This window comes from Salvelinus fontinalis, chromosome 16, assembly GCF_029448725.1.
Source record: "Salvelinus fontinalis isolate EN_2023a chromosome 16, ASM2944872v1, whole genome shotgun sequence".
Lineage (NCBI taxonomy): Eukaryota > Metazoa > Chordata > Actinopteri > Salmoniformes > Salmonidae > Salvelinus > Salvelinus fontinalis.
The window spans coordinates 49,473,529-49,498,793 of record NC_074680.1 but is presented as its reverse complement, the minus strand read 5'-3'; the positions used below and the strand labels follow the sequence as shown (position 1 = coordinate 49,498,793).

The 25,265-nt window shown below is 45.8% G+C and overlaps 1 protein-coding gene across 2 annotated transcripts in view; it reads left to right on the top strand.

Annotated features, from left to right (window-relative positions):
- LOC129813314 (lysyl oxidase homolog 3B) overlaps positions 1-25,265 on the top strand; it is a 328,772-nt gene that overhangs the window by 167,970 nt on the left and 135,537 nt on the right. The window contains exons 6-11 of one of the 2 annotated variants that reach the window (XM_055865659.1): positions 1,534-1,584; positions 7,846-7,946; positions 8,116-8,225; positions 11,969-12,149; positions 17,218-17,372; positions 20,475-20,645. In XM_055865659.1, the coding sequence (XP_055721634.1) occupies positions 1,534-1,584; positions 7,846-7,946; positions 8,116-8,225; positions 11,969-12,149; positions 17,218-17,372; positions 20,475-20,645 (769 nt within the window). The remainder of the gene's footprint in view (positions 1-1,533; positions 1,585-7,845; positions 7,947-8,115; positions 8,226-11,968; positions 12,150-17,217; positions 17,373-20,474; positions 20,646-25,265) is intronic. The other variant, XM_055865656.1, reaches the window with a different exon arrangement.

Here is a 25,265-nt window from a genome sequence, read left to right as displayed (position 1 = left end):
CTAATACACATTATACTAATACACATAATACTAAAACACATAATACTAATACACATAATACTAAAACACATACTAATACACATAATACTAATACACATAATACTAATACACATAATACTAAAACACATACTAAAACACATAGTACTAAAACACATAATACTAAAACACATAATACTAATACACATAATACTAATACACATAACACTAATACACACAATACTGATACACATGATACTAAAACACATAATACTAAAACACATACTAATACACATTATACTAATACACATAATACTAAAACACATAATACTAATACACATAATACTAAAACACATACTAATACACATAATACTAATACACATAATACTAATACACATAATACTAAAACACATACTAAAACACATAATACTAAAACACATAATACTAAAACACATAATACTAATACACATAATACTAATACACATAACACTAATACACACAATACTGATACACATGATACTAAAACACATAATACTAAAACACATACTAATACACATTATACTAATACACATAATACTAAAACACATAATACTAATACACATACTAATACGCATAATACTAATACACATAATACTAATACACATAATACTAAAACACATACTAATACACATAATACTAAAACTCATAATACTAAAACACATACTAATACACATAATACTAATACACATAATACTAATACACATAATACTAAAACACATAATACTAAAACACATACTAATACACATAATACTAATACACATAATACTAATACACAAAATACTAATACACATAATACTAAAACACATACTAATACACATTATACTAATACACATAATACTAAAACACATAATACTAATACACATACTAATACGCATAATACTAATACACATAATACTAATACACATAATACTAATACACATAATACTAAAACACATACTAATACGCATAATACTAATACACATAGTACTAATACACATAATACTAATACACATACTAATACACATACTAATACGCATAATACTAATACACATAATACTAATACACATAATACTAATGCACATACTACTAATACTCATAATACTAATACACATAATACTAATACGCATAATACTAATACACATAATACTAATACACATAATACTAATACACATAATACTAAAACACATACTAATACACATTATACTAATACACATAATACTAAAACACATACTAATACACATAATACTAATACACATAATACTAATACACATTATACTAATAAACATAATACTAAAACACATAATACTAATACACATAATACTAAAACACATAATACTAATACACATAATACTAAAACACATACTAATACACATTATACTAATACACATAATACTAATACACATAATACTAAAACACATAATGTAACATGTGTTTCTAACTTGGTTAACATTTTCTCCCATTGCATTTACAATCATCATCACCACACAGCTCATCATCCTCATCATCATCATCATCACCTAACCAATGTTTACTTTGCAGGCTGCACCCTAAAGCTATTGCTAAACCATTCACCTCTGGGTTAAAGAAAAGGTAAACTGACTGGGGAAATAAATACATTTCCCCTTAATGATCTCCTGTATAAAATGGTTTCCGTCGTGTATCTGTTGATTATTTTCCAGACTCATCTGGGAATTGTGACCAGGGTGCATTTCAAATTAAACCCTATTCCCTATACAGTGCACTCCTACTGATCTGAGCCCTATGGGCCCTGGTCAAAAGTAGTGCACTACCCTATGGGCCCTGGTCAAAAGTAGTGCACTAAATTGGGAATAGGGTGCCATTTGATTATTTCCCGGCTCATCTGGGTATTGTGAACAGCACGGTCTATAAATCTGCCCAGGTCAGGGATATGAGGGAGCACTGAGGTCAGAGAAAAGCTTTCGTCCCAAATGGCACCTATGTAGTGCACAACTGTTTATCACAGCCCTATCCCCTATGTAGTACACTACTGTTGACCACAGCCCTATTCCCTATGTAGTACACTACTGTTTACCACAGCCCTATTCCCTATATAGTGCACTACTGTTGACCACAGCCCTATTCCCTATATAGTACACTACTGTTTACCAGGGCCCTATTCCCTATATAGAACACTACTGTTGACCAGGGCCCTATTCCCTATATAGAACACTACTGTTGACCAGGGCCCTATTCCCTATATAGTACACTACTGTTGACCAGGGCCCTATTCCCTATATAGTACACTACTGTTGACCAGGGCCCTATTCCCTATATAGAACACTAATGTTGACCAGAGCCCTATTCCCTATGTAGTGCACTACTGTTTACCAGAGCCCTATTCCCTATATAGAACACTACTGTTGACCAGGGCCCTATTCCCTATATAGTACACTACTGTTGACCAGGGCCCTATTCCCTATATAGAACACTACTGTTGACCAGAGCCCTATTCCCTATGTAGTGCACTACTGTTGAACAGGGCCCTATTCCCTATATAGTACACTACTGTTGACCAGGGCCCTATTCCCTATATAGAACACTACTGTTGACCAGGGCCCTATTCCCTATATAGTACACTACTGTTGACCAGGGCCCTATTCCCTATATAGTACACTACTGTTGACCAGGGCCCTATTCCCTATATAGAACACTACTGTTGACCAGAGCCCTATTCCCTATATAGTACACTACTGTTGACAGTGAATAGGGTAGAATTTGGGTTGCTGGAAACTGTACTGTACTGTAGGGCCCAGTTCAGTTCAACTCTACCTGCTCTATACTGTACTGTAGGGCCCAGTTCAGTTCAACTCTACCTGCTCTATACTGTACTGTAGGGCCCAGTTCAGTTAATCTCTACCTGCTCTATACTGTACTGTAGGGCCCAGTTCAGTTCAACTCTACCTGCTCTATACTGTACTGTAGGGACCAGTTCAGTTCAACTCTACCTGCTCTATACTGTACTGTAGGGCCCAGTTCAGTTCAACTCTACCTGCTCTATACTGTACTGTAGGGCCCAGTTCAGTTCAAATCTACCTGCTCTATACTGTACTGTAGGGCCCAGTTCAGTTCAACTCTACCTGCTCTATACTGTGCTGTACTGTAGGGCCCAGTTCAGTTCAACTCTACCTGCTCTATACTGTACTGTAGGGCCCAGTTCAGTTCAACTCTACCTGCTCTATACTGTACTGTAGGGCCCAGTTCAGTTCAACTCTACCTGCTCTATACTGTACTGTAGGGCCCAGTTCAGTTAATCTCTACCTGCTCTATACTGTACTGTAGGGCCCAGTTCAGTTCAACTCTACCTGCTCTATACTGTACTGTAGGGCCCAGTTCAGTTCAACTCTACCTGCTCTATACTGTGCTGTACTGTAGGGCCCAGTTCAGTTCAACTCTACCTGCTCTATACTGTACTGTAGGGCCCATTTCAGTTCAAATCTACCTGCTCTATACTGTACTGTAGGGCCCAGTTCAGTTCAACTCTACCTGCTCTATACTGTGCTGTACTGTAGGGCCCAGTTCAGTTCAACTCTACCTGCTCTATACTGTACTGTAGGGCCCAGTTCAGTTCAACTCTACCTGCTCTATACTGGTACTGTAGGGCCCAGTTCAGTTCAACTCTACCTGCTCTATACTGTACGGTAGGGCCCAGTTCAGTTCAACTCTACCTGCTCTATACTGTACTGTACTGTAGGGCCCAGTTCAGTTCAACTCTACCTGCTCTATACTGGTACTGTAGGGCCCAGTTCAGTTAATCTCTACCTGCTCTGTACTGTACTGTAGGGCCCAGTTCAGTTCAACTCTACCTGCTCTGTACTGGTACTGTAGGGCCCAGTTCAGTTCAACTCTACCTGCTCTATACTGGTACTGTAGGGCCCAGTTCAGTTCAACTATACCTGCTCTATACTGGTACTGTAGGGCCCAGTTCAGTTCATCTCTACCTGCTCTATACTGTACTGTAGGGCCCAGTTCAGTTCAACTCTACCTGCTCTATACTGGTACTGTAGGGCCCAGTTCAGTTCAACTCTACCTGCTCTATACTGGTACTGTAGGGCCCAGTTCAGTTCAACTCTACCTGCTCTATACTGTACTGTAGGGCCCAGTTCAGTTCAACTCTACCTGCTCTGTACTGTTCTGTAGGGCCCAGTTCAGTTCAACTCTACCTGCTCTGTACTGTTCTGTAGGGCCCAGTTCAGTTCAACTCTACCTGCTCTATATTGTACTGTAGGGCCCAGTTCAGTTAATCTCTACCTGCTCTATACTGTACTGTAGGGCCCAGTTCAGTTCAACTCTACCTGCTCTATACTGTACTGTAGGGCCCAGTTCAGTTCAACTCTACCTGCTCTATACTGTACTGTAGGGCCCAGTTCAGTTCAACTCTACCTGCTCTATACTGTACTGTAGGGCCCAGTTCAGTTCAACTCTACCTGCTCTATACTGTACTGTAGGGCCCAGTTCAGTTCAACTCTACCTGCTCTATACTGTACTGTAGGGCCCAGTTCAGTTCAACTCTACCTGTTCTATACTGTACTGTAGGGCCCAGTTCAGTTCAACTCTACCTGCTCTGTACTGTACTGTAGGGCCCAGTTCAGTTCAACTCTACCTGCTCTGTACTGTACTGTAGGGCCCAGTTCAGTTCAACTCTACCTGCTCTGTACTGTACTGTAGGGCCCAGTTCAGTTCAACTCTACCTGTTCTATACTGTACTGTAGGGCCCAGTTCAGTTCAACTCTACCTGCTCTGTACTGTAGGGCCCAGTTCAGTTCAACTCTACCTGCTCTGTACTGTACTGTAGGGCCCAGTTCAGTTCAACTCTACCTGCTCTGTACTTTATTTACTCAGCTGAAAGCAACGTTACCTTGTGTTCAAATGAAGTACAGCCCTGGCTGTGGTCAAGTGAAACAGCAGGATAGTTTTTCGGGTATTGGATTCATACAAGGTAGGCTACTAAAGATATGTGTATGTTTCAGAACGATCAGGTTTAAGAGATGTTGAGATGCTTTATTTAAACTTTATTTATACTGGTATGTCAATTATAGAACAACGTGTTATTTTATGATGACCTGTCCATGTGAGGATGACCTGTCCATGTGAGGATGACCTGTCCATGTGTGGATGACCTGTCCATGTGTGGATGACCTGTCCATGTGAGGATGACCTGTCCATGTGAGGATGACCTGTCCATGTGTGGATGACCTGTCCATGTGTGGATGACCTGTCCATGTGAGGATGACCTGTCCATGTGAGGATGACCTGTCCATGTGTGGATGACCTGTCCATGTGTGGATGACCTGTCCATGTGAGGATGACCTGTCCATGTGTGGATGACCTGTCCATGTGAGGATGACCTGTCCATGTGTGGATGACCTGTCCATGTGTGGATGACCTGTCCATGTGAGGATGACCTGTCCATGTGAGGATGACCTGTCCATGTGTGGATGACCTGTCCATGTGTGGATGACCTGTCCATGTGAGGATGACCTGTCCATGTGTGGATGACCTGTCCATGTGTGGATGACCTGTCCATGTGTGGATGACCTGTCCATGTGAGGATGACCTGTCCATGTGAGGATGACCTGTCCATGTGAGGATGACCTGTCCATGTGTGGATGACCTGTCCATGTGAGGATGACCTGTCCATGTGAGGATGACCTGTCCATGTGAGGATGACCTGTCCATGTGAGGATGACCTGTCCATGTGTGGATGACCTGTCCATGTGTGGATGACCTGTCCATGTGAGGATGACCTGTCCATGTGAGGATGACCTGTCCATGTGTGGATGACCTGTCCATGTGTGGATGACCTGTCCATGTGAGGATGACCTGTCCATGTGAGGATGACCTGTCCATGTGTGGATGACCTGTCCATGTGAGGATGACCTGTCCATGTGTGGATGACCTGTCCATGTGAGGATGACCTGTCCATGTGAGGATGACCTGTCCATGTGAGGATGACCTGTCCATGTGTGGATGAAAACAGATAGTTTGGATCTTGGCTGTACTTTGGATCTTGGCTGTAGTTTGGATCTTGGCTGTAGTTTGGATCTTGGCTGTAGTTTGGATCTTGGCTGTAGTTTGCATCTTGGCTGTAGTTTGGATCTTGGCTGTAGTTTGGATCTTGGCTGTAGTTTGGATCTTGGCTGTAGTTTGGATCTTGGCTGTACTTTGGATCTTGGCTGTAGTTTGGATCTTGGCTGTAGTTTGGATCTTGGCTGTAGTTTGGATCTTGGCTGTAGTTTGGATCTTGGCTGTAGTTTGGATCTTGGCTGTAGTTTGGATCTTGGCTGTACTTTGGATCTTGGCTGTAACACAAACAATAAGATGAGTCTTGTAACGAAGCCAAAAGGTTACATAACCTTGTAGAAGTGGTTTTCTGGGAAAGTTCGGTTTTTGTCATCCAACGAATACAGCTGAATTTTTTCTTTGTTGATAAAGCTACTTAAAAATGATTCATGACTTTCTAGATTTTTAAGTTTATTTTTTTTTAAATGGCTAAATGATCAACATATATTTTCGTTATTTTGCAATTGGCTGACGGTCAAACGGACTCTGCGTCTGGTGCAACAATCAAATGAAGACCTGAAAAGTTTAGTATCAGCACACCAGGGTTCGGGGTCAATGATAGGACCAATAATGCACACCAGGGTTCGGGGTCAATGATAGGACCAATAATGCACACCAGGGTTCGGGGTCAATGATAGGACCAATAATGCACACCAGGGTTCGGGGTCAATGATAGGACCAATAATGCACACCAGGGTTCGGGGTCAATTCCATTTTAATTCCAGTCAATTCAGGAAGTACCAAAGAATTCCAATTCTCTGTAATACCTTTGAATGAAAAACATTTGGAATTTGAATTTGGTTTAATTTCTGATTTGACTGGTAGTGAAATGGAAATGGATCCCAACCCCCTTGATGCACACAAATTACAGTCAGTCTTTTCTGTATCATGCCTCCTCCTCCTCTTCCTCCTCCCCCCCCCCCCCTCCTCCTCCTCCTGCCCCTCCTCCTCTTCCTCCTCCTTCTCCTCCTCCTCCCCCTCCTCCCCCCCTCCTCCTCCTCCTGCCCCTCCTCCTCTTCCTCCTCCTCCTCTCCCTCCTGCCCCTCCTCCTTCTCCTCCTCCTTCTCCTCCTCCCTCCTCCTCTTTCTCATCCTCCCCCCCCCTCCTCCTCCTCCTCCTCCTCCTCCTCCTCCTCCTCCTCTCCCTCCTGCCCCTCCTCCCCCTCCTCCTCCTCCTTCTCCTCCTCCTCTTCCTCCTTCTCCTGCCCCCCCCTCCTCCTCCTTCTGCTCCTCCTCCTTCTTCTCCTCCTCCTCCTCCCCCTCCCCCTCCTCCTCCTCCCTCCTCCTTCTCCTCCTCCTTCTCCTCCTCCTCCCCCCCTCCTCCTCCTCCTCCACCTCCTCCTCCTCCCCCTCCTGCCCCTCCCCCCCCTCCTCCTCCTCCTGCCCCCCCTCCTTCTCCTCCTCCTCCTCCCCCTCCCCCTCCTCCTCCTCCCTCCTCCTCTTCCTCCCCCTCCTCCTCCTCCTCCTCCTCCTCTTCCTCCTGCTCTTCCCCTCCTCCTCCTCTTCCTCCTCCTCCTCCTTCTCTCCCTCCTGCCCCTCCTGCCCCTCCTCTTCCTCCTTCTCCTCCTCCTCCTTCTTCTCCTCCTCCTACTCCTTCTCCTCCTCCTCCCCCCCTCCTCCTCCTCCTCCTCCTCCCCCTCCCCCTCCTGCCCCTCCTCCTCCTCCTTCTCCTCCTCCTGCCCCTCCTCCACCTCCTCCTCCTCCCCCTCCTCCTCCCCCACCTCCCCCTCCTCCACCTCCTCCTCCTCCTCCCCCATTCAAACCCCCCCAGACTGAACACAGAGCGTCAGAAGCACCGGTACCACCTCCACTCTGTGGCCTGTCTTGGCACTGAGATCCACCTGGCAGCCTGCCCCCTGGAGTCCAACAAGGGTAATTGTGAAGGGAGATTGGACTCTCAGAACGATTTAAACATATAGAACATACCTCACAAACAGATACCATGATCAGACCAGAGTTATGTTGAATATATTCACTGTGCATATTTGTGAGTTATATTCTGTGTATTTACATAATTCCTGAGTCTAATCTCACTCCGTAGGTAATGCCACAGGGTTGTGTGAAGGTGGCATGCCAGCCGTGGTCAGCTGCATACCCGGACCCCAGTACGTACAGAACAACGGACTGAAGAAGAAGCAGCTCAAAACTACGGTAATTAGTAGTAGTAATGTGTGTGTGTGTGTGAGAGACACTAGCATTGCATAGACTTGAAGCTGGCATATTCTCGCTCAACTATAGTTTCTTAATCTGGACAGTTTTGTGTTCCTGCTCTGTGTTGTCTTTGTATGTAGAACACAGTGAGTTAACTGTCTCCTGTCTGTAGAACAGTGAGTTAACTGTCTCCTGTTTGTAGAACACAGTGAGTTAACTGCCTCCTGTCTGTAGAACACAGTGAGTTAACTGCCTCCTGTCTGTAGAACACAGTGAGTTAACTGTCTCCTGTCTGTAGAACACAGTGAGTTAACTGTCTCCTGTCTATAGAACACAGTGAGTTAACTGTCTCCTGTCTGTAGAACACAGTGAGTTAACTGTCTCCTGTCTATAGAACACAGTGAGTTAACTGTCTCCTGTCTGTAGAACACAGTGAGTTAACTGTCTCCTGGCTGTAGAACACAGTGAGTTAACTGTCTCCTGTCTATAGAACACAGTGAGTTAACTGTCTCCTGTCTATAGAACACAGTGAGTTAACTGTCTCCTGTCTATAGAACACAGTGAGTTAACTGTCTCCTGTCTGTAGAACACAGTGAGTTAACTGTCTCCTGTCTGTAGAACACAGTGAGTTAACTGTCTCCTGTCTGTAGAACACAGTGAGTTAACTGTCTCCTGTCTATAGAACACAGTGAGTTAACTGTCTCCTGTCTGTAGAACACAGTGAGTTAACTGTCTCCTGTCTATAGAACACAGTGAGTTAACTGTCTCCTGTCTGTAGAACACAGTGAGTTAACTGTCTCCTGGCTGTAGAACACAGTGAGTTAACTGTCTCCTGTCTATAGAACACAGTGAGTTAACTGTCTCCTGTCTATAGAACACAGTGAGTTAACTGTCTCCTGTCTATAGAACACAGTGAGTTAACTGTCTCCTGTCTGTAGAACACAGTGAGTTAACTGTCTCCTGTCTGTAGAACACAGTGAGTTAACTGTCTCCTGTCTGTAGAACACAGTGAGTTAACTGTCTCCTGTCTGTAGAACACAGTGAGTTAACTGTCTCCTGTCTGTAGAACACAGTGAGTTAACTGTCTCCTGTCTGTAGAACACAGTGAGTTAACTGTCTCCTGTCTGTAGAACACAGTGAGTTAACTGTCTCCTGTCTGTAGAACACAGTGAGTTAACTGTCTCCTGTCTGTAGAACACAGTGAGTTAACTGTCTCCTGTCTATAGAACACAGTGAGTTAACTGTCTCCTGTCTATTTAACACATTGAGTTAACTGTCTCCTGTCTGTAGAACACAGTGAGTTAACTGTCTCCTGTCTGTAGAACACAGTGAGTTAACTGTCTCCTGTCTGTAGAACACAGTGAGTTAACTGTCTCCTGTCTGTAGAACACAGTGAGTTAACTGTCTCCTGTCTGTAGAACACAGTGAGTTAACTGTCTCCTGTCTGTAGAACACAGTGAGTTAACTGTCTCCTGGATGTAGAACACAGTGAGTTAACTGTCTCCTGGCTGTAGAACACAGTGAGTTAACTGTCTCCTGGCTGTAGAACACAGTGAGTTAACTGTCTCCTGTCTGTAGAACACAGTGAGTTAACTGTCTCCTGTCTGTAGAACACAGTGAGTTAACTGTCTCCTGTCTGTAGAACACAGTGAGTTAACTGTCTCCTGTTTGTAGAACACAGTGAGTTAACTGTCTCCTGGCTGTAGAACACAGTGAGTTAACTGTCTCCTGTTTGTAGAACACAGTGAGTTAACTGTCTCCTGGCTGTAGAACACAGTGAGTTAACTGTCTCCTGTTTGTAGAACACAGTGAGTTAACTGCCTCCTGTCTGTAGAACACAGTGAGTTAACTGTCTCCTGTTTGTAGAACACAGTGAGTTAACTGTCTCCTGGCTATAGAACACAGTGAGTTAACTGTCTCCTGTTTGTAGAACACAGTGAGTTAACTGTCTCCTGTCTGTAGAACACAGTGAGTTAACTGTCTCCTGTCTGTAGAACACAGTGAGTTAACTGTCTCCTGTCTGTAGAACACAGTGAGTTAACTGTCTCCTGTCTATAGAACACAGTGAGTTAACTGTCTCCTGTTTGTAGAACACAGTGAGTTAACTGCCTCCTGTCTGTAGAACACAGTGAGTTAACTGTCTCCTGTTTGTAGAACACAGTGAGTTAACTGTCTCCTGGCTATAGAACACAGTGAGTTAACTGTCTCCTGTTTGTAGAACACAGTGAGTTAACTGTCTCCTGTCTGTAGAACACAGTGAGTTAACTGTCTCCTGTCTGTAGAACACAGTGAGTTAACTGTCTCCTGTCTGTAGAACACAGTGAGTTAACTGTCTCCTGTCTGTAGAACACAGTGAGTTAACTGTCTCCTGTCTATAGAACACAGTGAGTTAACTGTCTCCTGTCTATTTAACACAGTGAGTTAACTGTCTCCTGTCTGTAGAACACAGTGAGTTAACTGTCTCCTGTCTGTAGAACACAGTGAGTTAACTGTCTCCTGTCTGTAGAACACAGTGAGTTAACTGTCTCCTGTCTGTAGAACACAGTGAGTTAACTGTCTCCTGTCTGTAGAACACAGTGAGTTAACTGTCTCCTGTCTGTAGAACACAGTGAGTTAACTGTCTCCTGGCTGTAGAACACAGTGAGTTAACTGTCTCCTGGCTGTAGAACACAGTGAGTTAACTGTCTCCTGGCTGTAGAACACAGTGAGTTAACTGTCTCCTGTCTGTAGAACACAGTGAGTTAACTGTCTCCTGTCTGTAGAACACAGTGAGTTAACTGTCTCCTGTCTGTAGAACACAGTGAGTTAACTGTCTCCTGTTTGTAGAACACAGTGAGTTAACTGTCTCCTGGCTGTAGAACACAGTGAGTTAACTGTCTCCTGTTTGTAGAACACAGTGAGTTAACTGTCTCCTGGCTGTAGAACACAGTGAGTTAACTGTCTCCTGTTTGTAGAACACAGTGAGTTAACTGTCTCCTGGCTGTAGAACACAGTGAGTTAACTGTCTCCTGTTTGTAGAACACAGTGAGTTAACTGCCTCCTGTCTGTAGAACACAGTGAGTTAACTGTCTCCTGTTTGTAGAACACAGTGAGTTAACTGTCTCCTGGCTATAGAACACAGTGAGTTAACTGTCTCCTGTTTGTAGAACACAGTGAGTTAACTGTCTCCTGGCTGTAGAACACAGTGAGTTAACTGTCTCCTGTTTGTAGAACACAGTCAGTTAACCGTCTCCTGTCTGTAGAACACAGTGAGTTAACTGTCTCCTGTCTGTAGAACAGTCAGTTAACTGTCTCCTGTTTGTAGAACACAGTGAGTTAACTGTCTCCTGGCTGTAGAACACAGTGAGTTAACTGTCTCCTGTCTGTAGAACACAGTCAGTTAACTGTCTCCTGTCTGTAGAACACAGTGAGTTAACTGTCTCCTGTCTATAGAACACAGTGAGATAACTGTCTCCTGTCTGTAGAACACAGTCAGTTAACTGTCACCTGTTTGTAGAACACAGTGAGTTAACTGCCTCCTGTCTGTAGAACACAGTGAGTTAACTGTCTCCTGTTTGTAGAACATTGAGTTAACTGCCTCCTGTCTGTAGAACACAGTGAGTTAACTCTGTCCTCTCCTCTTTCTCCTCTCCTCTCCTCTCCTCTCCTCTCCTCTCCTCTCCACTCCTCTCCTCTTCACTCCTCTCCTCTCCTCCCTGTATCTTTGTAAGTTAACTGTGTCCCTTGCTCTCCTCTCCCACCAGAGCACGGTGAGGCTGAAGGGTGGTGCCAAGCTGGGTGAGGGCAGAGTGGAAGTCCTGAGGAACAATGAGTGGGGCACGGTGTGTGACGATCGTTGGACCCTGCTGTCAGCCAGCGTGGTGTGCAGGGAGCTGGGCTTCGGTTCCGCCAAGGAGGCTCTGACTGGGGCTCGCATGGGAGAAGGTGAGGACTGAGCACTGTTGTTTAACCATATATAGGTCGGTGGAATTGTGCAGATGCTTGGTGTAGTGGTTACACTCCCAGAACAGTCACATATATACGATCTCCAACTGAACATCGCGGTTCAATCCCTGTGTCCCCTTCCCACTGTTCATTTTACAATCTCTCCCTTTGACTTCCAACTTGTCTCTATAAAGTGATAAAACACCTAAAACATGTGTATAGACAGTGCCTTCGGGAAAGCATTGAGACACCATTACCTTTTCCACATTTTTGTTTTACGTTACAGCCTTACTCTAAAATAGATTAAATTGTTTTTTTCCCCTCATCAATCTACACACAATACCCCATAATGACATCACAATACCCCATAATGACATCACAATACCCCATAATGACATCACAATATCCCATAATGACGAAGAAAAAAACAGTTTTTTTAGAAAATGTTGTTAATTTATAAGAAACTGAAATTTCACATTTCCATAAGTATCGGGACCTTTCACTCAGTACTTTGTTGAAGCACCTTTAGCAGCGATTACAGCCTCAAGTCTTCTTGGGTATGACGCTACAAGCTTGGCACACCTGTATTTGGGGAGTTTCTCTCATTCTTCTCTGCAGATCCTCTCAAGCTCTGTCAGGTTGGATGGGGAGCGTTGCTGCACAGCTATTTTCAGGTCTCTCCAGAGATGTTTTATCGGGTTCAAGTCCGGGCTCTGGCTGGGCCACTCAAGGACATTCAGAGACTTGTCCCAAAGCCACTCCTGCATTGTCTTGGCTGTGTGCTTAGGGTTGTTGTCCTGTTGGAAGGTGAACCTTCGCCCCAGTCTGAGGTCCTGAGCACTGTGGAGCAGGTTTTCATCAAGGATGTCTGTACGTTGTTCAGTTCATCTTTCCCTCAATCCTGACTAGTCTCCCAGTCCCTGCCGCTGAAAAACATCCACACAGCATGATGCTGCCACCACCATGCTTCACCATAGGGATGGTGCCATGTTTCCTCCAGACGTGACGCTTGGCATTCAGGCCAAAGTGTTCAATCTTGGTTTCATCAAACCAGAGAATCTTGTTTCTCATCTAAGAGTCTTTAAATGCCTTTTGGCAAACTCCAATCGGGCTGTCATTTGCCTTTTACTGAGGAGTGGCTTCCGTCTGGTTGTCCTTCTAGAAGGTTCTCCCATCTCCACAGAGGAAATACAGAGCTCTGTCAGAGTGACCATCGTGTTCTTGGTCACCTCCCTGACCAAGGCCCTTCTCCCCCGATTGCTCAGTTTGGCTGGGCGACCAGCTCTAGGCGGTTGCAAACTTCTTCCATGTAAGAATCATGGAGACCGCTGTGTCCTTGGGTACCTTCAATGCTGTAGAAATGTTTTGGTACCCTTCCCCACATCTGTGACTCAACACAATCCTGTGTTGGAGCTCTATGGACAATTCCTTCAACCTCATGGCTTGGTGTTTGCTGTGACTTTCACTGTCAACTGTGGGACCTTATATAGACAGGTGTGTGTCTTTTCAAATCATGTCCAATCAATTACATTTACCACAGGTGGACTCCAATCAAGTTGTAGAAACATCTCAAGGATGATCAACGGAAACAGGATGCACCTGAGCTCAATTTAGAGTCTCATAGCAAAGGGTCTGAATACTTGTGTAAATAATTGGTTTTCTAATTTAATTTAATAATTTGTAAAAATGTCTAAAATCCTGTTTTCGCTTTATCATTATGGGGTATTGTGTCCATTTTATTCCATTTTAGATTAAGGCTGTAACGTAACAAAATGTGGAAAAATTCAAAGGGTTCTGAGTACTTTCCAATCACACTAATATTGAGTTTCACCCCCCGTTTGCCCTTTAGAAGAGCCTCAATTGACTCCCACACTAGTGTTCATTTGGCTGGATGTCTTTTGGGTGGGGGACCATAGGCCTCCCGAGTGGCGCAGCGGTCTAAGGCACTGCATCTCAGTGCTTGAGGCATCACTACAGACACCCTGGTTCGAATCCAGGCTGTATCACAACCGGCCGTGATTGGGAGTCCCGTAGGGCGGCACACAATTAGCCCCTACATCGTCCGGGTTTGGCCGGTGTGGGCCGTCATTGTAAATAAGAATTTGTTCTTAACTGGTTAAATAAAGGTTAAATAAATAAAATAAAAAACTGACTTGCCTAGTTAAATAAAGAATAATAAAAATAATAATAATAATTGATACACACAGGGAACTGTTGGGCATTAACCCAGCAGCATTGCAGTTCTTGACACACTCAAACCGGTGTGCCTGGAACCTACTACCAAAGGCACTTAAATATTTTGTCTTGCCCATTCACCCTCTGAATGGCCCATTCACCCTCTGAATGGCACACACACACATACACAATCCATGTCTCAATTGTCTCGAGGCTTAAAAAGCCTACTTTAACCCGTCTCCTCCCCTTCATCTACACCGATTGAAGTGGATTTAACAAGTGACATCAATAAGGGATCATATCTTTCACCTGGATTCACCTGGTCAGTCTATGTCATGGAAAGAGCATGTGTTCTTAATGTTTTGTATACTCTGTATATACACAGTACCAGTCAAAAGTTTGGACACACCTACTCATTCAAGGGTTTTTCTTTATTTTTCCTATTTTCTACATTGTAGAATAATAGTGAAGACATCAAAACTATGAAATAACACGTATGGGAATCATGTAGTAACCAAAAAAGTGTTTAACAAATCAAAATATATTTTAGATGTTAGATTCTTCAAAGTAGCCAGCCTTTGCCTTGATGACAACTTTGCACACTCTTGGCATTCTCTCAACCAGCTTCACCTGGAATGCTTTTCCGACAGTCTTGATGTAGTTCCCACATATGCTGAGCACTTGTTGACTATTTTTACTTCACTCTGCGGTCCAACTCATCTAAACCATCTCAATTGGGTTGAAGTCGGGTGATTGTGGAGGGCTGGTCATCTGATGCAGCACTCCATCACTCTCCTTGGTCTAATAGCCCTTACACAGCCTGGAGGTGTGTTGGGTCATTGTCCTGTTGAAAAACAAATGATAGTCCAACTAAGCGCAAACCAGATGGGATGGCGTATCATTGCAGAATGCTGTGGTAGCCATGCTGGTTAAGTGTGCCTTGAATTCTAAATAAATCACTGACAGTGTCACCAGCAAAGCACCCCCAGACCATCACACCTCCTCTTCCATCATCCGTTCACCTACTCTGTGTCTCACAAAGACACGGTGGTTGGAATCAAAAATCTCAAATTTGGACTCATCAGACCAAAGGACAAATTTCTACTGGTCTAATGTCCATTGCTTGTGTTTCTTGGCCCAAGCAAGTCTCTTCTTATTATTAGTGTCCTTTAGTAGTGGTTTATTTGTAGCAATTCGACCGTGAAGGCCTGATTCATGCAGTCTCCTCTGAACAGGTTGATGTTGAGATGTGTCTGTTACTTGAACTCTATGAAGCATTTATTTGGGCTGCAATTTCTGAGGTTGGTAACTCTAATGAACTTATCCTCTGCAGCAGAGGTAACTCTGGGTCTTCCTTTCCTGTGGCAGTCCTCATTAGAGCCAGTTTCATCATAGCGCTTGATGGTTTTTGCGACTGCACTTGAAGAAACTTTCAAAGTTCTTGAAATTTTCTGTATTGACTGACCTTCATGTCTTAAGGTAATGATGGGCAGTCATTTCTCTTTGCTATTTGAGCTGTTCTTGCCATAATATGGACTTTTTATTTTACCAAATAGGGCTATCTTCTGTATACCATAAATTAACTTTTAACAAGGCACACCTGTTAATTGAAATGCATTCCAGGTGGCTACCTGGTTGAGAGAATGCCAATAATGTTTATTTTTTTTAACACTTTTTTGGTCACTACATGATTCCATATGTGTTATTTCATAGTTTTGATGTCTTCACTATTATTCTACAATGTAGAAAATAGTTTTTAAAAAACTTGAATGAGTAGCTGTACAAACTTTTGACTGGTAGTGTATATATATTAATGGTATTACACACATCGACCATGGTGAGACATTTCCTTCTTTTTATTTAAAATAAATGTCATAAGAGGTTGGAAAGAAATATGCTTTTGGTAATGATTTCTCCCAAAAATGTATTCAAGACTTTGTTGTGGTTTCCCTAAGAACAAAGTAATTCCAGTAGACCTAAACCACTGTCTACCCAGACTCCTTCCCACAAAGCAATCTGTGTCCAGCAAAAATCTGCTTTTAATTTATCTGACTTTTATCTCAAGCCCTTATACTTAGTCTCACAATGAAGTGTTTTACCCTGTTCTTTACCTCACAGTAACTATGTGAGCTTATTACAGTATTACAGTATTACAGTATTACAGTATTATAGACACTATGTTATGGGATTTACTATGATCCTCTATGTAGATGAACCCCTTACAGTATTATAGACACTATGACCTGCGATTTACTATGATCCTCTATGTAGATGAACCCCTTACAGTATTATAGACACTATGACCTGGTATCCTCTATGTAGATGAACCCCTTACAGTATTATAGACACTATGTCCTGGGATTTACTATGATCCTCTATGTAGATGAACCCCTTACAGTATTATAGACACTATGACCTGGTATCCTCTATGTAGATGAACCCCTTACAGTATTATAGACACAATGACCTGGGATTTACTATGAGTACCACTGTCTTTTAGAATGTTTTTGGATTCATTTAAGGTTTTCTACACATCTCGACACATAACGTTTCTTACAGCAGTGTCTGTCTGTCTGTCTGTCTGTCTGTCTGTCTGTCTGTCTGTCTGTCTGTCTGTCTGTCTGTCTGTCTGTCTGTCTGTCTGTCTGTCTGTCTGTCTGTCTGTCTGTCTGTTCTGTTCTGTTCTGGTCTGGTCTGGTCTGGTCTGGTCTGGTCTGGTCTGGTCTGGTCTGGTCTGGTCTGGTCTGGTCTGGTCTGGTCTGGTCTGGTCTGGTCTGGTCTGGTCTGGTCTGTCTGGTCTGGTCTGGTCTGGTCTGTTCTGGTCTGGTCTGGTCTGGTCTGGTCTGGTCTGGTCTGGTCTGGTCTGTCTTTCTTTCTTTCTTTCTTTCTTTAGGGATGGGTCCCATCCACATGAATGAGGTCCAGTGTCTGGGGACGGAGAAGTCGATGTGGGACTGCGGCTTTAAGAACATAACGTCAGAGGACTGCCAGCATGTAGAAGACGCCGCTGTGAGGTGCAACACGCCATACATGGCTCTGGAGAACTCGGTCAGAGACTAACTATTCAATTTAAACTCAGTTCCGTTCCATTCTGTACAATGAAATTCAATCATACCAGAGAGGCCTGTTAGTGTCATCTCCTGTTTTACTGGAAACACGTTGTACCTGTAGTTGACAAGATGATGCTCTTGTGACCATACAAGATATACCACATATAAACTAGTTGAAGATATAAACTAGCTGAAGATCCGCGTTATAGCGTGATTGAAATTTAAAGGGAACATTTGATTGAGCCGACGTAATACAGTGTTTTACCGTAATACAGTGTTTTACCGTAATACAGTGTTTTACCGTAATACAGTGTTTACCCTAATATAGTGTTTACCCTAATATGGTGTTTACCCTAATACGGTGTTTTACCGTAATACAGTGTTTTACCGTAATACAGTGTTTTACCGTAATACGGTGTTTTACCGTAATACAGTGTTTACCGTAATACAGTGTTTTACCGTAATACAGTGTTTACGGGACGTGGGAACATTTCCTTTCAATTTAAATGGTGCTATACTGTGGATTTTCAGCACTACAGATTGAATCTAGGCATAAGTAAAAGTTAGTTAAGCAAATTGGGCGGTTGGGGGGGGGGGGGGGTATAATATTTACTGTGAATTTTTAACAGTTTATTGATCAGCAATGTGTTGATAGATTCCCGATCGGGCAGAAGTGTTTGCTGCAGTAATGCTCAATACAATGTTAGTAGTATTGTGTTGAGAGATGTAAAACCTGGACGCATCCTGACTATGTGATGTGTGTAATGACATCCTTTACTCTCATCAAACACATGCCTTTAACAATACATAACAATAGATGCCTTTAGCAATACATAACAATAGATGCCTTGAACAATAGATGCCTTTAGCAATACATAACAATAGATGCCTTGAACAATAGATGCCTTTAACAATACATAACAATAGATGCCTTTAGCAATACATAACAATAGATGCCTTTAACAATACATATGAATACATGCCTTTGACAACACATACCAATACATAACATTAGATGCACAACAAAGAGCTTCAGAAACCTTTAACCTAAAGTATAGCACCCAATTAGTCCTGTTCAATAGTAGTGCACTATATAGGGAATAGGGTTCTATAGGGTCCTGGTCTAAAGTAGTGCACTATATATAGGGAATAGGGTTCTATAGGGCCCTGGTCTATAGTAGTGCACTATATATAGGGAATAGGGTTCTATAGGGCCCTGGTCTATAGTAGTGCACTATATATAGGGAATAGGGTTCTATAGGGCCCTGGTCTATAGTAGTGCACTATATATAGGGAATAGTGTGCCATTTGAGATGCAGACATAGTATGTCTACACTCTTAGAAAACAAGGTGCTACATTGCATTCGGAAAGTATTCAGACCCCTTGACTTTTTGCACATTTTGTTACGTTGCCGCCTTATTCTAAAATGGATTAAATCAAATAAATAAAAATTGATAAATAAAAATCTTCATCAATCTACACACAATAAACCATAATGACAAGGTGAAAACAAGTTTTTAGAAATGTCTGCAAGTGTAAAACATTTTTTTTTTTAAATAACAGAAATACCTTATTTAAATAAGTATTCAGACCCTTTGCTATGAGACTCAAAATTGATCTCAGGTGCATCCTGTTTCCATTGATCATCCTTGAGATGTTTCTACAACTTCATTGGAGTCCACTTGTGGTAAATGCAGGTGATTGGACATGATTTGGAGAGGCACACACCTGTCTATATAAGGTCCCACAGTTGACAGTGCATTTCAGAGCAAAAACCAAGCCATAAGGTCAAAAGAGTTGTCCGTAGAGCTCAGAGACAGGATTGTGTCGAGGCACAGATCTGGGGAAGGGTACCAAAAAAATGTCTGCAGCATTGAAGGTCCCCAAGAATACAGTGGCCTCCATCATTCTTAAATTGAAGAAGTTTGGAACCACCAAGACTCTTCCTAGAGTTGGCCTACCGGCCAAACCGAGCAATCGGGGGAGAAGGGCCTTGGTCAGGGACGTGACCAGAATCCGATGGTCACTCTAACAGAGCTCCAGAGTTCCTCTGTGGAGATGGGAGAACCTTCCAGAAGGACAACCATCTCTGCAGCACTCCACCAATCAGGCCTTTGTGGTAGAGTGGCCAGACGGAAGCCACTCCTCAGTAAAACGCTTGGAGTTTGCCAAAATGCAACTAAAGGACTCTGACCATGAGAAACAAGATTATCTGGTTTGATGAAACCAAGATTGAACTATTTGGCCTGAATGCCAAGCGTCACGTCTGGAGGAAACCTAGCACCATTCCTATGATGAAGCATGGTGGTGGCAGCATCATGCTGTGGGTAGTTTTTCAGAGGCAGGGACTGGGAGACTAGTCAGGATCGAGGGAAAGTTGAACAGAGCAAAGTACAGAGAGATCCTTGATGAAAACCTGCTCCAGAGCGCTCAGTACCTCAGACTGGGGTGAAGGTTCACCTTCCAACAGGACAACGACCCAAAGCACACAGTCAAGACAACGCAGGAGTGGCTTCAGGATAAGTCTCTGAATGTCCTTGAGTGGCCCAGCCAGAGCCCGGACTTGAAACCGATCGAACATCTCTGGAGAGACCTGAAAATAGCTGTTCAGCGACGCTCCCCATCCAACCTGACAGAGCTTGAGGGGATCTGCAGAGAAGAATGGGTCTTAATACTTATGTAAATGGAATATTTAAAAAAAAAACTGTTATGGGGTATTGTATGTAGATTGATGAGGGAAAGAATCCATTGAATCCATTTTAGAATAAAGCTGTAACGTAACAAAAAGTGGGAAACAATCAAGGGGTCTGAATATTTTCCGAATGACCTGTATCTAGAACCTTTCCACAGAGGGTTTTACATGGAACCCAAAAGGGTTCTACCTGGAACCAAAAAGAGTTCTACCTGGAACCAAAAAGGGTTCTACCTGGAACCAAAAAGGTTATCCTATGGGGACAGACGAAGAACCGTTTTGGAACCCTTTTTTTTCGAAGAGTGTGGCTAAATGTCCCGTATTCAGCCAGACCATACTTCCCCCATCGCCGCACTCATACTCGTACACACCCGCCCTCCGCTTCCTAACCCGTCTGCCCCCCACAGATCCGCCTGACAGGGGGCCGTACGCGGTATGAGGGGCGGGTGGAGGTGCTGAGCACAGAGGCTAACGGGACCAGGAGCTGGGGCCTGATCTGTGGAGGGACCTGGGGCACCAAGGAGGCCATGGTGGCCTGCAGACAGCTGGGGCTAGGCTACGCTAACAACGGCCTGCAAGTAGGTGTATTAACCAAGCTAACGGCTAGGCTACGCTAGCAGCGGCCTGCAAGTAGGTCTATTAGCCAAGCTAACTGCTTTTCCACTGCTAATATAATATGCTTAAAACAGGTTATAACCATGGACTACAAGTACCATGAATCTCCAACCTCACTTACCATGGCAACTATGGAACACACGTACATCCCCTCAACCAATCATGATATTACATGAATCCTCTCAACCAATCATGTTAATACATGAATCCTCTCAACCAATCATGATATTACATGAATCCTCTCAACCAATCATGATAATACATGAATCCTCTCAACCAATCATGATATTACATGAATCCTCTCAACCAATCATGATAATACATGAATCCTCTCAACCAATCATGATATTACATGAATCCCCTCAACCAATCATGATAATACATGAATCCTCTCAACCAATCATGATAATACATGAATCCCCTCATGATAGTGTAACGAGTCAGATATGGTCCGCGGACCTCTCACTCGGGAACCCACCGTCTTAAACCATTAGACCAGTGGTATTCAAAGCTGGGTAATTGCAGTGCGATCGTCAAATTTTAAAACCAAAAATGCAGAGCACCGATCATTTTATGGGACAATATGCAAACTCCATTCCATATTGAGAAAGATCATTTGAAAATAACATTTTATTGACAAAATGTATATATTTGTTCTCTCAATTTTGATAGGAGAGATGAAAAAAATTGGGTCCCCATAAATTCTGGTGGAAAAAATTAGGTCCTCACTTAAGCATTTTGAATACCACTGGTTTAGACTAAGCCTAAATCCCGCAACCCCACCCCATTGCTGGGGGGGATGAGCCAACAGCCAACCATAACATGCCAGGTGGCGACACCTCATTGGTTCTCCCAACCCACCAGGAAGGAACCAATGTGGCTCCCCCGCTCCATGACTCACCCTGACGTGTTCATTCTGACATGTTGTTCTATGAGTCTAATGACTAATGCTGCTGCATCTGCAAACCCCCTGGCCCTCAGGACTGACATGTGAGACACTATGAGACACTGGGCCCTCAGGCCTGACATGTGAGACACTATGAGACACTGGGCCCTCAGGCCTGACATGTGAGACACTATGAGACACTGGGCCCTCAGGACTGACATGTGAGACACTATGAGACACTGGGCCCTCAGGACTGACATGTGAGACACTATGAGACACTGGGCCCTCAGGACTGACATGTGAGACACTATGAGACACTGGGCCCTCAGGACTGACATGTGAGACACTATGAGACACTGGGCCCTCAGGCCTGACATGTGAGACACTATGAGACACTGGGCCCTCAGGACTGACATGTAGTTCTATGAGACACTGGGCCCTCAAGGACTGGTGTTTGACACGTGTGGATTGGAGCAGTGTTTCCCAACCCTGGTCCTCCTGTACCCCCTAACATCCTTGTCCTAAAGTACTCCCAACACCCTGGTCCTCCATTACCCCCCAACACCCTGGTCCTCCATTACCCCCTAACACCCTGGTCCTCCATTACCCCTAACGTCCTGGTCCTCCAGTACCCCCCAACACCCTGGTCCTCCTGTACCCCCCAACACCCTGGTCCTAAAGTACCCCCAACACCCTGGTCCTCCTGTACCCCCCAACGTCCTGGTCCTCCATTACCCCCCAACACCCTGGTCCTAAAGTACCCCCAACACCCTGGTCCTCCTGTACCCCCCAACACCCTGGTCCTCCAGTACCCCCAACACCCTGGTCCTCCAGTACCCCCAACGCCCTGGTCCTCCATTACCCCAACGTCCTGGTCCTCCAGTACCCCCCAACACCCTGGTCCTCCATTACCCCCCAACACCCTGGTCCTCCAGTACCCCCCAACACCCTGGTCCTCCATTACCCCCCAACACCCTGGTCCTCCAGTACCCCCCAACACCCTGGTCCTCCAGTACCCCCCAACACCCTGGTCCTCCATTACCCCCCAACACCCTGGTCCTCCTGTACCCCCCAACACCCTGGTCCTCCATTACCCCCAACACCCTGGTCCTAAAGTACCCCCAACACCCTGGTCCTCCAGTACCCCCCAACACCCTGGTCCTCCATTACCCCCCAACACCCTGGTCCTAAAGTACCCCCAACACCCTGGTCCTCCATTACCCCCCAACACCCTGGTCCTCCATTACCCCCAACACCCTGGTCCTCCATTACCCCCAACGTCCTGGTCCTCCAGTACCCCCCAACACCCTGGTCCTCCAGTACACCCCAAACCTGGTCCTCCAGTACCCCCAACGTCCTGGTCCTCCAGTACACCCCAACACCCTGGTCCTCCAGTACCCCCCAACGTCCTGGTCCTCCAGTACCCCCCAACACCCTGGTCCTCCTGTACCCCCCAACACCCTGGTCCTCCTGTACCCCCCAACACCCTTGTCCTAAAGTACCCCCCAACACCCTGGTCCTCCATTACCTCCAACGTCCTGGTCCTCCAGTACACCCCAACACCCTGGTCCTCCAGTACCCCCCAACGTCCTGGTCCTCCAGTACCCCCCAACACCCTGGTCCTCCAGTACCCCCAACGTCCTGGTCCTCCAGTACCCCCCAACACCCTGGTCCTCCATTACCCCCAACGTCCTGGTCCTCCATTACCCCCAACACCCTGGTCCTCCAGTACCCCCCAACGTCCTGGTCCTCCTGTACCCCCAACACCCTTGTCCTAAAGTAGCCCCCAACACCCTGGTCCTCCATTACCCCCAACACCCTTGTCCTCCAGTACCCCCCAACACCCTGGTCCTCCATTACCCCCAACGTCCTGGTCCTCCAGTACCCCCAACGTCCTGGTCCTCCAGTACCCCCCAACACCCTGGTCCTCCAGTACCTCCCAACACCCTGGTCCTCCATTACCCCCAACGTCCTGGTCCTCCAGTACCCCCAACGTCCTGGTCCTCCAGTACCCCCCAACACCCTGGTCCTCCAGTACCCCCCAACACCCTGGTCCTCCAGTACCCCCCAACACCCTGGTCCTCCATTACCCCCAACGCCCTGGCCCTCCAGTACCCCCAACGTCCTGGTCCTCCAGTATCCCCCAACACCCTGGTCCTCCAGTACCTCCCAACACCCTGGTCCTCCATTACCCCCAACGTCCTGGTCCTCCAGTACCCCCCAACACCCTGGTCCTCCATTACTCCCAACACCCTGGTCCTCCATTACCCCCAACGTCCTGGTCCTCCAGTACCCCCAACACCCTGGTCCTCCATTACTCCCAACACCCTGGTCCTCCATTACCCCCAACGTCCTGGTCCTCCAGTATCCCCCAACACCCTTGTCCTAAAGTACACCCCAACACCCTGGTCCTCCATTACCCCCAACGTCCTGGTCCTCAAGTACACCCCAACACCCTGGTCCTCCTGTACCCCCCAACACCCTTGTCCTAAAGTACACCCCAACACCCTGGTCCTCCATTACCCCCAACGTCCTGGTCCTCCAGTACACCCCAACACCCTGGTCCTCCTGTACCCCCCAACACCCTGGTCCTCCAGTACCCCCCAACACCCTGGTCCTCCAGTACCCCCCAACACCCTGGTCCTCCAGTACCCCCCAACACCCTGGTCCTCCAGTACCCCCCAACACCCTGGTCCTCCAGTACACCCCAACGTCCTGGTCCTCCAGTACCCCCCAACACCCTTGTCCTAAAGTACCCCCAACACCCTGGTCCTCCATTACCCCCAACGTCCTGGTCCTCCAGTACACCCCAACACCCTGGTCCTCCAGTACCCCCCAACACCCTTGTCCTAAAGTACCCCCAACACCCTGGTCCTCCATTACCCCCCAACACCCTGGTCCTCCAGTACACCCCAACACCCTGGTCCTCCATTACCCCTAACGTCCTGGTCCTCCAGTACCCCCCAACACCCTGGTCCTCCATTACCCCCAACGTCCTGGTCCTCCAGTACCCCCCAACACCCTGGTCCTCCAGTACCCCCCAACACCCTGGTCCTCCATTACCCCCAACGTCCTGGTCCTCCAGTACCCCCCAACACCCTGGTCCTCCATTACTCCCAACACCCTGGTCCTCCAGTACCCCCAACGTCCTGGTCCTCCATTACTCCCAACACCCTGGTCCTCCATTACCCCCAACGTCCTGGTCCTCCTGTACCCCCCAACACCCTTGTCCTAAAGTACCCCCAACACCCTGGTCCTCCATTACCCCCAACGTCCTGGTCCTCCATTACCCCCAACACCCTGGTCCTCCATTACCCCTAACGTCCTGGTCCTCCAGTACCCCCCAACACCCTGGTCCTCCATTACCCCCAACGTCCTGGTCCTCCAGTACCCCCCAACACCCTGGTCCTCCATTACTCCCAACACCCTGGTCCTCCAGTACCCCCAACGTCCTGGTCCTCCATTACTCCCAACACCCTGGTCCTCCATTACCCCCAACGTCCTGGTCCTCCTGTACCCCCCAACACCCTGGTCCTCCATTACCCCCAACACCCTGGTCCTCCTGTACCCCCAACACCCTGGTCCTCCAGTACACCCCAACACCCTTGTCCTAAAGTACCCCCAACACCCTGGTCCTCCATTACCCCCAACACCCTTGTCCTCCATTACCCCCAACACCCTGGTCCTCCAGTACCCC